The 12,096-nt window shown below is 42.7% G+C and overlaps 1 protein-coding gene across 1 annotated transcript in view; it reads left to right on the top strand.

Moving 5' to 3' along the window:
• Positions 1-10,423, top strand: part of LOC130296018 (von Willebrand factor A domain-containing protein 5A-like) — a 34,261-nt gene extending 23,838 nt beyond the window's left edge. Inside the window, exons 7-18 of the mRNA XM_056547395.1 lie at positions 382-551; positions 692-780; positions 1,786-1,930; positions 2,980-3,059; positions 3,371-3,485; positions 3,758-3,916; positions 4,064-4,167; positions 4,412-4,614; positions 4,712-4,882; positions 6,492-6,631; positions 8,391-8,517; positions 10,120-10,423. Of these exons, the coding sequence (XP_056403370.1) occupies positions 382-551; positions 692-780; positions 1,786-1,930; positions 2,980-3,059; positions 3,371-3,485; positions 3,758-3,916; positions 4,064-4,167; positions 4,412-4,614; positions 4,712-4,882; positions 6,492-6,631; positions 8,391-8,517; positions 10,120-10,199 (1,583 nt within the window). The 3' untranslated portion in view covers positions 10,200-10,423. The remainder of the gene's footprint in view (positions 1-381; positions 552-691; positions 781-1,785; positions 1,931-2,979; positions 3,060-3,370; positions 3,486-3,757; positions 3,917-4,063; positions 4,168-4,411; positions 4,615-4,711; positions 4,883-6,491; positions 6,632-8,390; positions 8,518-10,119) is intronic.
• Positions 10,424-12,096: the final 1,673 nt, after the last annotated feature.

Raw genomic sequence — 12,096 nt, 5'->3', positions numbered from 1 at the left:
TACAAAGATCTGCATCTGACAGTGGACATTGCAGTTTAAGTGTCATGAGTACACTATTCCTTCGTATTTTAACCTACTGGTAGTCAAGCAGTTATCATCCCTTCAGTGAACTTATTTCAGAGTTAGTAACAATTTTACAAAAGAAAGAGAATAAGCTTTCCAAATATCCCATCTGGTGGGGAGGGCCCCATGTTTTAATCAAGGTAGTGTCCCCACCACCACACCTGGGAAGAATAGGAAGATGGCAGCTTCCTAGATCCTAGTGAATGGGTAAGGTTGAGTGCATATCTGCAAAGATACTAGTTTGATAATGTCAATTTGTGTAAATCCCAGAACCTTCAACCATAAAACGCCTAATTCACTGATCCCTCTTTTTTAAAGGTTCCTTTATGGATGACGCTGCTGTTATGCTCAATTTCTATCCAAGTTTCCCAGAAACCCAAGAACAGACCTTGTGTGGAGAGTTTATCTTTGTGGTGGACCGTTCTGGGAGTATGGAGTGTCCAATGAATTCAGAGCCAAATGCTCCACTTCGTATCCAGAGCGCTAAGGTCCGTGTACATGGGGCTCAGTGTAGGCAATATTCTTCTGTGAGCCCAACAATTTGTCTGACACAAACACATTGTGATAAAACTCAGTACACGAGATTAAGGCTGCGGATCACCCATTTCTATTATTTGACCACTTCTAGGAGACACTGGTTCTACTATTGAAGAGTTTGCCCCTTGGATGTTACTTCAATATCTATGGTTTTGGATCCAACTTTGAGTCTTATTTCCCGTAAGTAAAGCTTTCAAATGAGTTCTCTCACAGCATTGTAGACCTCATTGGCACAAAACGGGCTGATTAGCAATGCTATTTCTATGTTGTTACTAACCAGAACACCTATTCCAGGGTTATAGCAGGTGCTGAGAAATCAGTTGCAGCCTGGTTCTGGTGCCTCAGGTAATTCAAAGGACCCTTTGCTAAATAGGGACTCCAGTGTTTTGCATTGGAACCAAGGATCTTCAGGTTACCACCTCCCCATTAGGTAGGAGCCACCAGTAGGTAGATAATTCCCCCTCCCCCTTCATTAGGTAGAAGCCCCAAGAAAGTAGGCAGGGAATCCCTCCCCCCCTTCTAGCTAGAATCCTGCAGTAGGCAGGGGACCTCCTATTAGGTAGATGCTCCCATTAATTATCCCTCAATAAGTCACCTCCAAAAAAAAAAATGGAGGGAAAAAAACCAGCAAATTTTTAGCTTGAATGAGGCGAAGCTGGCCATACACTTTAGGTCTCTTTTGTCTACTCACTGATTCTGGTGGAGATGGCTGACCATGTAATGTGTATGGTGGCCTCTTGAATCTACCTGGACAGGTGATGTTTGGGAAGATAAGGATTAGACATGTTGGATTTTAACTTGGCAGATCCTACATAGGAAAAAGAGTAGAAAGAATCTGCCAGACTCCTCTTCCAAGCTGAGCTGACAGTACATGTGTATTGGGGGATTTGGCGGTTGGAAGAGATTTCGGTCTGCCAAATTACAGCTATTTTGTCTATGCCTCCCAATGCAAAATCTGTTACAGGGTCCGCTACCAGCTATGTGCCATATAATGCTAATACTTTCCTATATGGAAGAATGATTTTGTCTGCCCCTGGGCACATAGACCAAGTGCAACTGCTATGTCCCCACCTGCTGTAGCTATGCCTTTTGACTAAGGCTTTATAGGTCACTAATGGAGGATGCAACAAAACTTAAAAATCAAAATACAGTATGTGACAGATCTGTGTCTTGTTCTTCTCCTAGGGAAAGCGTGGAATACACACAACAATCTCTGGTTGATGCTGTTGAGAAGGTTAACCAAATGCAAGCAGACTTAGGAGGGACCGAGATCCTTCAACCACTAAAAAAAATCTACGAAACAGCAGGAATACCAGAACACCCCAGACAGGTGCTGTTTACGTACCATCTCTTCCTTTTCCTTTAGGATGGAAGGAGTTAAATGAAAAACCATAGAGACATATGAAAAGTTATGAACTGATCCGACCGGTACCAGAATGAGCTGGGTGAAGTGTGTGCTTAGTGCGTTTCCTCCCAGCTCTGTGTCACCTGACCTGTTACAATGTAACTCTATTGGGCTGTCCAGGTCACATGACACAGAGCTGGGAGAGAACATGGTCAGCATGGACTTCTCACGATTCATTCTCTTCATCAGTCTTGGACTGAATACTCCGACCTCAACCAATAAGAACATTTGACATGTCCATCCTCAACGCTGTACTCAGGCCTGGTAGCTGGATCGGCAAAATTATAAATCTAAGAAAAGCAACAGCAAATGGTAGAACAGCAATGCTAATAGCACCGAATGTCCACTGAGCATGACACAGCCGCAGGAATCCTCCTTAACGGGGCCAAAAATAGTGGTGCTTGCTAACAAGTCCAGTCCGATACAATATCAATAGTAGAAAGAATAAGTGGCACTCACTATTAGATGCAAGGCTTCTTTAAGGTGCGGGGATCAAACGGGATACAGTGAAAAGGCTGGAGACGTTCCACAAGTAGAGCAACAGTGCTTCACTGGCTGCTTCTTCCGGCTCTATGCTGTGACGTGGCGGCGGTGCCCCAGAAATACGACAGCAATGTACGTCAGCAGCAAACGTCGCCAAAGCAATATCGTATACTACACTTCTAGCGCATGCACCTTGCGCTCAAACACAAGCAGTGGAGCTCAGGTGCAATACAAATCCGGGACTCGGTGAGTGCCGCTTATTCTTTCTACTATTGATAAGAAAAGAAACAACCTGAACGCATAGAACAATAATAAAGGAACCTAAACGTGCCATGGTCTCCTCAGTTCCCTCACACCATGACAAATCCATATAGAGCTGGTTATACGGTCATAAACCACTTTGTCCCCACACTGCTCTCAAACTAGGACCAATTTTATCATGTAAATGTTGAGCAGCAGTAGCGATCATTGCTTGTTCTCTTCTTCTACAGCTCTTTATCTTCACTGATGGAGAAGTTGGGAATACTAAAGAAGTGATAGCCGAAGTCCAGCGAAATGCACACAGTCATAGGTAAAGAGTACACCAGTGGTCTCCCAACCTAAGTTCTGAAGTTGCAAGACTAAAGCCCCCCTATTGCACTGACAGCCATTTGGTTGGGGGTTCAGAATATTGGGCAGACAAGATTGGCGAATGGTTCTTTCTATGGTTGAGTCTTGCAACCACTGGAAAGCCATTCATTAGAGACTATGGCTGTAGACCCCTTGCTTGGAACTGTTCTTTTTGCAATGCACTAACAAGGTAAATCATCATGTGCCTCATTTTGAGGACAAACCACATGCCGAATAACCACAAGTTCTTTTTTTTTTCTCACTCTTGATCAGATGTTTCACATTTGGGATTGGAGAAGGCGCCTCTACTGCGCTTATTAAAAGGGTCTCACGGGCAGCAAGTGGAACATTCGACTTCATCACTGGAAAAGACCGTCTGCAGCCCAAGGTAAACATTTCACCTACGCGAGCTGGTGGCACATTTTTAAGGGCTGGCTATTGAAGGTATTTATGTTTATAACTCTTCAGAAATACACCCAACAACATTACATGGTCTATGATAATTTTGACGTTGCTCTGGTAGATATCATTTGTCCAGAAAAGCAGTGGTGCAAAGTGATGCATGGAGGACACCCTGGGCCTCTAATGGGACAGCGGGTGGTTTTCAATGACTTGAAGCTTTACTTCTAATAAAAACTATTCTGTATTCCACATCTCCAGGTTCTTAAAGCCTTGAAGTGTGCTTTACAGGCCACCGTGAAAGATATTGCCATTGACTGGACCCTCCCTGCTGGTGTCAAAGTGAATCTAATTTCTCAGACCCCGGCTGCGCTCTTTCGAGGGCAGAGGTCTATCATCTATGCCACGTTGAAGGGAGAGGTTGGTATCCTATATCTATGAAAGTTTTTTTTTTTTTGAGTAGTTAAGGGACCCTTAAAGGGCTTTACTATATTCATGGCCCATCCATGAGATGTAGCTACTATGGGCCTAGAATATATATACATATACATTTTTATTTTCTTGAAGCTGAATGAAGAGGCAGAAGGTGAGGTTTCTCTTCAGTACAAGTTTAAGGACGAGATCTTCACAAACCAGTTAAAATTCCCATTAAAAGCCAACGCCAAGGAAAGGTGAGTGCTGGGAAACCATCTTGGTTCAAAAAGTCTGGGTCTAATGGTGCTATAACCAATGGGTTCTTTATTATGGTGGCCAGTTTAGCCACTCAGTATCAAAGGGCCTCATTCGTTGATTTGCTAACACTAGTGCACCTCTGTAGATTGTGGTATCCACACCTGGGTGGACCAGCTGGAAATCCTGTTGCGTTTGCATAAATTTACTTTTCACTTCTCTGTGCTCTTGAATTTCTTCTTTTAGACCCACCATCCACCGATTGGCAGCTAAGAATCTTATCTCCCAGCTGGAGAGTGATTCGGACACCGATGAGGTGAACAAGAGAATCCTGGAGACTAGTCTGCAGTCTGGAGTCATCTCTGCTCTTACGGCCTTTGTAGCGGTCAACAAGGAGACAAAGACCCTTGTGGATGGTCCTCCTGTACAGAGATACAATCCTCCTGTTGGTAGAGATCAAAAGCTCAATGATTTTCTGTTATCTGGCAGTATGTGGGTCAGTGGATAAACAAATCGGTGACTCTGGTTTCTTCTGTTTCTTTCCAGTATTGGCTTGCTCTATGCCTATGCCACCAGCTCATTTCCGCTATTACTCAGCCCCTAGGGCACTATGTGACATGATGGCTACAGAGTGTTTAGACCTTGCAGAACTGGATGATGCAACTAACATTACAGGGGATCAACCAGTGCCCATAGAGGATGAAGAACAGCCCCCTGGTAAGTCTGACACTGGAGAGGTTGTGATCCAACACCTTTGTATTCGACCATATTGTAAATGTTTGGACCTTTTTGATGTATTGGTGTTCCTTTTTAGATTTACTCAATAAGAGTTATGTTTAAATAATAGATACAGTTCTGTGATACTTGGGTAATGATCCGGAACCATACACTTGCCACGTAAATTAAGAGCTGTACAGTATTAGAAAAACTATAGCTGCTTTATTTTAACAGCGCCACTCTCGTCTCCAGTTTGTGTGTTGATATTGCGGCTCAGTTCTTGTAAAGTGAGTAGAGTTTTTGGAAGACAGATGCTTTTGTTATTTTAATCCTGGATTTCCCCTTCCGATGAGCAGAATAGAAAGTTACCAGATTCCAAAAACTTGGCCGCTTTCTTCCAGATACAGTGCCCCACTTGTTCACAAGCCCTTTGTGGTATTGCAGTTCCACCCAGTTCGTTTTCAAAGGGGCTGAGCTGCAATACCTCACTTGGCTTATAAACAAGAGTGTTGCATGAAAGCTGACGTATTTGTCTAATCGGGTACCACCAATTATATTTCTGATGATTAAAGTAGGAGAATGATGATTAGGTCTCTTTATGGGGGGGGAGTATTGTATAGGGTCTTCAATGAGCACCCCATATAGTATTAGCCCTCCAAGTGAGGAAACGATACCTCAACTATCACTCCCCCTGTAGCTCTGTCCTTTTTGGTGCTTCAGTCTCCTGCAGATGCTCTGATCAGCTTCATGTGCAGACATTGTAGGACATTAACCCTGCCTGCACCGGAAGTTCCCAGCAGTCTGCTTCACCTTTTTACGTGTGTGCGTCTTAGGCTGGGTTCACACCACGTTTTTCAAATACGGTTACCGTATACGGTTTTCCGCTAAAAAACGTATGGCAAAAACCGTATGCAACCGTATGACTCCAAATTAAAACGTATACGGTTTTTCCCCCGTACGGTTCTATCCGTTTGCATCAGTTTTTGCCAACGGTTTTGCTATTTTGTTGGAATTAGTTTTCAAGCAATTTAATAAAGTTTCTATTCTATTGAAATTCCATTCTGCGCACGTGTTAACTCCAAAAAACGGATTAGAAAAACCGTGTGCAACCGTATTCTGAAATTCTGTGTACGGTTCTCATAGACAACAATGTTAAAAGAATCGCATACGGTTTTCCAACCGGAGGCAAAAACGTGGTCAACAGTGTTTTTGCCTACGGTTGAAAAATCGGCAAAACATTTGGAACACAACATTTGGAATACGGTTTACAATGCATTCTCTATGCATACGGTCGTATAAGTTTTTTTTGCGGAAAACCGTATACAGTTACCGTATTTGAAAAACGTGGTGTGAACCCAGCCTTAGACGTACACACACATCTTTAAGAAATGCCTGCCAGGGATATGGCAAATATAAGCCATCAGCAATTCCTCGTACTCTGTGGTGCCATAAAAAAAAAGTGGTGGCCCTGCCCTAAATGTCGGAGGGACAGGCCCATCCTTCCCTTGGTCCCAGAGGTCAGACCTCCATAAAAAGACATTTTATTTGTTGGAATGCTCTCTGTTAAGGATATTATCACACTTGAAATTACTTCTAACCGTTTTATTAGCTATACCAGGGAAGGGGGAAGCCTCGGCTCTCTTCAGGCTGATCTCCTTGCAGAATGCAGATGGATCCTGGAACTCTAGCACCGAACTGGCATCAATTCTGGGAACATCAGAAGACTTTAAAGGAAGCTGCCCTGATGCGGTAACTAGCAAGATGTAAAAATAAACTATAATCTGGAGAGCAGGGGTCTCCAGCCATTACAAAACTATAACTCCCAGTAAGCATGAGCGCTGATAGTTGTAGTTTTGCAATGGCCGGAGACCACTGTTGGCGTACAACCTGAAGATGTAAAAATCCAAATGTGGTCAGCCTCAGAAATGGCTTCTGTCAATCCATATGGGGGGGGGGGGGGGGGATTTATCAAAACCTGTCCAGAGGAAAAGTTGCCCAGTTGCCCATAGCAACCAATCAGGTTGCTTCTTTCATTTTGCAGAGGCCTTGTTAAAAATGAAAGATCTGATTGGTTGCTATGGGCAACTTTTTCTCTGGACAGGTTTTGATAAATCTCCCCCATAGTCATCATATTTTATTAGTAAAATAATATAATGGGTCTGTCTTCATAAATGGTTTCTTATTGGTTTATTTTGCCATGGTAATCTGTGACCAGCAATCGGTTACCCCAGATGTCCACAGTTTGGAGACCACGAATATAGAACAAAAGCTAAACTTTCTGACACATAACTGGTGGACAGCCTTTACCATTTGACGTAAATGGGCCCCAATGTGGCATGCAGTTGTCCTGATGGGACAACCCCGTTTAACTTTAAAGGGGTACTCCGGTGAAAACCCTTTTTCTTCAACTGGTGGCAGAAAGTTAAACATATTTGTAAATTACTTCTATTAAAAAAATCTTACCTTCCAGTACTTATTAGCTGCTGAATGCTACAGAGGAAATTCCTTTCTTTTTGGAACACTGATGACATCACGAGCACAGTGCTCTCTGCTGACATCTGTCCATTTTAGCAACCATGCATAGCAGATGTATGCTAAGGGCAGCATGGTGGCTCAGTGGTTAGCACTGATGCCTTGCAGTGCTGGGGACTTGGGTTCAAATCCCGCTAAGGATAACAATAAATAAAGTGTTATTATTATAATAACGTCAGCAGAGAGAACTGTGCTCGTGATGTCATCAGAGAGCATTCCAAAAAGAGAATAATTTCCTCTGTAGTATTTAGCAGCTAATAAGTACAGGAAGGATTAAGATTTTTTAATAGAAGTAATTTACAAATATGTTTAACTTTCTGCCACCAGTTGATTTAAAAGAAAAAAGGTTTTCACCGGCATATCCCTTTAAGTCTATGCCTTATTTTTAGTCATGATTGATAACTTCCTGTAGGATTTTCCATGGTCCCATGTTTCTGTGATTTTGTATTACAGTTTAGAAAAAAGGTTTAGGGGCGGCCTTATACCAATGTATAAATATATTAGGGGGACTGTACAGAGATCTCTCCCATGATCCATTTATACCCAGGACTTTATCTATAACAAGGGGGCAGCCTCTAAATTTAGAGGAAAGAAGGTTTCTACACCAGCACAGATGGGGATTCTTTACTGTAACAGCAGTGAGACTGTGGAATTCTCTGCCTGAGGAGGTGGTCATGGTGAACTCTTTAAAAGGGGTCTGGATGCATTTTTTGGAGAATAATATTACAGGTTATGGATACTAGATCTATAGGGACAGAAGGTTGATCCAGGGATTTGTTTTGAGGCCATATTTGGAGTCTGGAAGCTATTTCTACCTCTAGTATGAGGGTTTTTTGCCTTCCCCCTGGATCAACTCAGTAGGGACTCATCAGGGTTATAGGTTGAACTTTATGGACTCTGGTCTTTTTTTTTCGACCTTATAAACTATGTAATTATAGAACTAGACTGTAGATCTGATCCCTGTAATCATCCACAGGAAATGGATCCATCCGTGTGGGCCACAATTCTGGCTTTGATCTGGCTTCACAGCTCCTGCTTGGAGCAGGGGGATGAATGGGAGTTACTCGAGATGAAGGCCATCGCCTTAGTGAAGAATAAAGCTGGTGAGTATCAAGCAAGTGAACCTGGATACATCAACTGCAGTCTAGATATGTATGGATTGATTTTTGGTCATATATTTGTTTCCATTGGTTTATTCAAACTTATCTTTTATTTTTGTCTAAAGATGTATTACATTGACTATTAGGTGACTATGGCCGATTTCACACACACTAAATTTTTTGGAAAACTGCCACTGCGGTTTTTTGAGCCAAAAGCGATATAACAGGAAGGAGAAGTAGAAGTCCTTAGTTTATACAGTGATCCCTCAACTTACAATGGCCTCAACATACAATAGTTTCAACATACAATGGTCTTTTCTGGACCATTGTAACTTGAAACCAGACTCAACATACAATGCTATGGAATCTGTGAAACGTGTCAATGGCTGGAAGAACCGACCAATCAGAATGGACATTTCATTGGTAAAACCCCTGTATTACTGAAGCGCATGCACTGACTGGTGTCTGGTAGTGCCCCCTACAGTACAGGGAGGTATTACATGTTCTGTACTACTCTTTACCTGTATTACTGAAGTGTATACACTGACTGGTGTCTGGTAGCGCCCCCTACAGTACAGGGAGGTATTACATGTTCTGTACTACTCTTTACCTGTATTCCTGAAGTGTATGCACTGACTGGTGTCTGGTTTCGCCCCCTACAGTACAGGGAGGTATTACATGTTCTGTACTACTCTTTACCTGTATTACTGAAGCGCATGCACTGACTGGTGTCTGGTTTCGCCCCCTACAGTACAGGGAGGTATTACATGTTCTGTACTACTCTTTACCTGTATTCCTGAAGTGTATGCACTGACTGGTGTCTGGTTTCGCCCCCTACAGTACAGGGAGGTATTACATGTTCTATACTCTTAACCTGTATTACTGAAGTGTATGCACTGACTGGTGTCTGGTAGCACCCCCTACAGTACAGGGAGGTATTACATGTTCTGTACTCTTTACCTCTGCCAGGGTTATCTGCTCCTTTGGCCACCAGGTGAGGGCGGCTCCATTTTCGTTTTTTTTTTTTTTAGGACATTGTGTGTTCTGTACAGACCCTGAAGAAGCTTCTTTCCTCTACATAGACCAGTGTTTCCCAAAGAGGGTGCCTCCAGCTGTTGCAAAACTACAACTCCCAGCATGCCAGGACAGCCGAAGGCTGTCCTGGCATGCTGGGAGTTGTAGTTTTGCAACAGCTGGAGGCACCCTCTTTGGGAAACACTGAATTAGACAGTGATTTACAGCTCCCAGCAGATCTTTATTACTTTTATATGTAAGGATTTGCTTTATCTATATTAGTTACCTACTTTATTTTTCTTTCATCCTCACTTTTTTTTCCTATTTTTGGATGACCTTTTGGTGGCTTCAGAACCAATTACCAGGTTCCCATAGAGTTCTGGTCTCAACATACAATGGTTTCAACATACAATGGTCGTCCTGGATCCAATTAATATTGTAACTTGAGGGACCACTGTATTTGATTCCTTAAGAGTTTACTTTTGGCTTCAGCTTGTGAAATCGCCATGAAAACTTCCGAAATAATGTGGTGTGTGACACCAGCCTATAGGATCCGTGTGACTTGGTCATGTGATTTTTTTTTTTTTCCAGGTTCTTCTCTGAATAAATACATCAAAGCTGGAATTGAGTTGCTGAAATCTTCTGTGGATCCCGCAGTGTTTGCTTTCTGACGGAGACGTTCTCTCGTTTTGGAGGAGTGCGGGGATGTTGTGGGCCGAGCCGTCCTCCTAGATATGATGGTCTTGTTGTATGGCTTCTTATTAAATGTTTACATCTATCCTTCTCCGGGACTGCGCTCTATAGTTCTGTGTGTGGTTTAGGAGTAGAGATGAGCGAACTTACAGTAAATTCCATTCGTCACGAACTTCTCGGCTCGGCAGTTGATGACTTTTCCTGCATTAATTAGTTCAGCTTTCAGGTGCTCCCGTGGGCTGGAAAAGGTGGATACAGTCCTAGTAAACAGTCTCCTAGGAATGTATCCACCTTTTCCAGCCCACCGGAGCACCGGAAAGCTGAACTAATTTATGCAGGAAAAGTCATCAACTGCCGAGCCGAGAAGTTCGTGACGAATCGAATTTACTGTAAGCTCTCTCATCTCTAGTGATCTCCAACCTGCGGACCTCCAGATGTTGCAAAACTACAACTCCCAGCATGCCCGGACAGCCGTTGGCTGTCCGGGCATGCTGGGAGTTGTAGTTTTGTAACATCTGGAGGTCTTTAGGTTAGTGACCACTGGTGTAGATAATGTATATGAGTGCTGATGGCTGGAGGAGGCGTCATTCTGCTGTGCAGGGAAGCAGAGATGAGCGAACTTACAGTAAATTCGATTCGTCACGAACTTCTCGGCTCGGCAGTTGATGACTTATCCTGCATAAATTAGTTCAGCTTTCCGGTGCTCCGGTGGGCTGGAAAAGGTGGATACAGTCCTAGGAAAGAGTCTCCTAGGACTGTATCCCCCTTTTCCAGCCCACCGGAGCACCTGAAAGCTGAACTAATTTATGCAGGAAAAGTCAACTGCCGAGCCGAGAAGTTCGTGACGAATCGAATTTACTGTAAGTTCGCTCATCTCTATTTAGGAGCTGTCTCCATACCTGCAACTTTAAGAGAACCAAAGGTTAAGGATTTTTCTGTCCAGTTATAATAAAATAATCCCAGCTGTAGATTGGTGCTTTTGTGTCTCTAACTTGTTGTTTTTTTTTTTAAATTTTTTATTTTAATTTTTTATTTTTATTTTTGCATCTTGCTTCTTCTACCGCCTTGTCCTGGTACAAGATCTTTATGTTCAGTCAGATATTCCCCTGCTGCTTTCCCTCCCAGACTTGGGGGAGATTCATCAAAACTTGTCCAGAGGAAAAGTTGCCCAGTTGCCCATAGCAACCAATCAGATCCCTTCTTTCACTTTTCAGAGGCCTTTTCAAAAATGAAAGAAGTGATCTGATTGGTTGCTATGGGCAACATATCAACTTTTCCTCTGTACAAGTTTTGATGAATCTCCCCCATAGAGGAAGAAACTGCAGCTCCATCCCCTCCCATCCCTCTTCACATCTAATATTAAACTGCATTATTATAGATTAATTTTTAGAAAAGTAACAGGTTTCCAAGCTTTTTTTTTTTTTTGGGATGTATTTTTGCAAAAATAATTAGAGATGAGCGAACTTACAGTAGATTCGATTCGTCACGAACTTCTCGGCTCGGCAGTTGATGACTTTTCCTGCATAAATTAGTTCAGCTTTCCGATGCTTCGGTGGGCTGGAAAAGGTGGATACAGTCCTAGGAGACTCTTTCCTAGGAATGTATCCACCTTTTCCAGCCCACCGGAGCACCTGAAGGCTGAACTAATTTACGCAGGAAAAGTTATCAACTGCTGAGCTGAGAAGTTCGTGATGAATCGAATTTACTGTAAGTTCGCTCATCTCTAAAAATGTGTTCAATGAAAGTCTAAGGAAAAAGTGCACACTTTTTTAACGGGATTTTATTATTGTGAAACCTACACTTTTTTTTTTTTTTTTTTCCTCTGCTTGTGAGACACAATCTTATTACATTGCCTGGGTGACAAAATTGTCTCAC

This window comes from Hyla sarda, chromosome 1 (genome assembly GCF_029499605.1).
Source record: "Hyla sarda isolate aHylSar1 chromosome 1, aHylSar1.hap1, whole genome shotgun sequence".
Taxonomy (NCBI): Eukaryota; Metazoa; Chordata; class Amphibia; order Anura; family Hylidae; genus Hyla; species Hyla sarda.
Note: the sequence above shows the minus strand (reverse complement) of the source record. Positions and strands in the feature narration are given on the sequence as shown.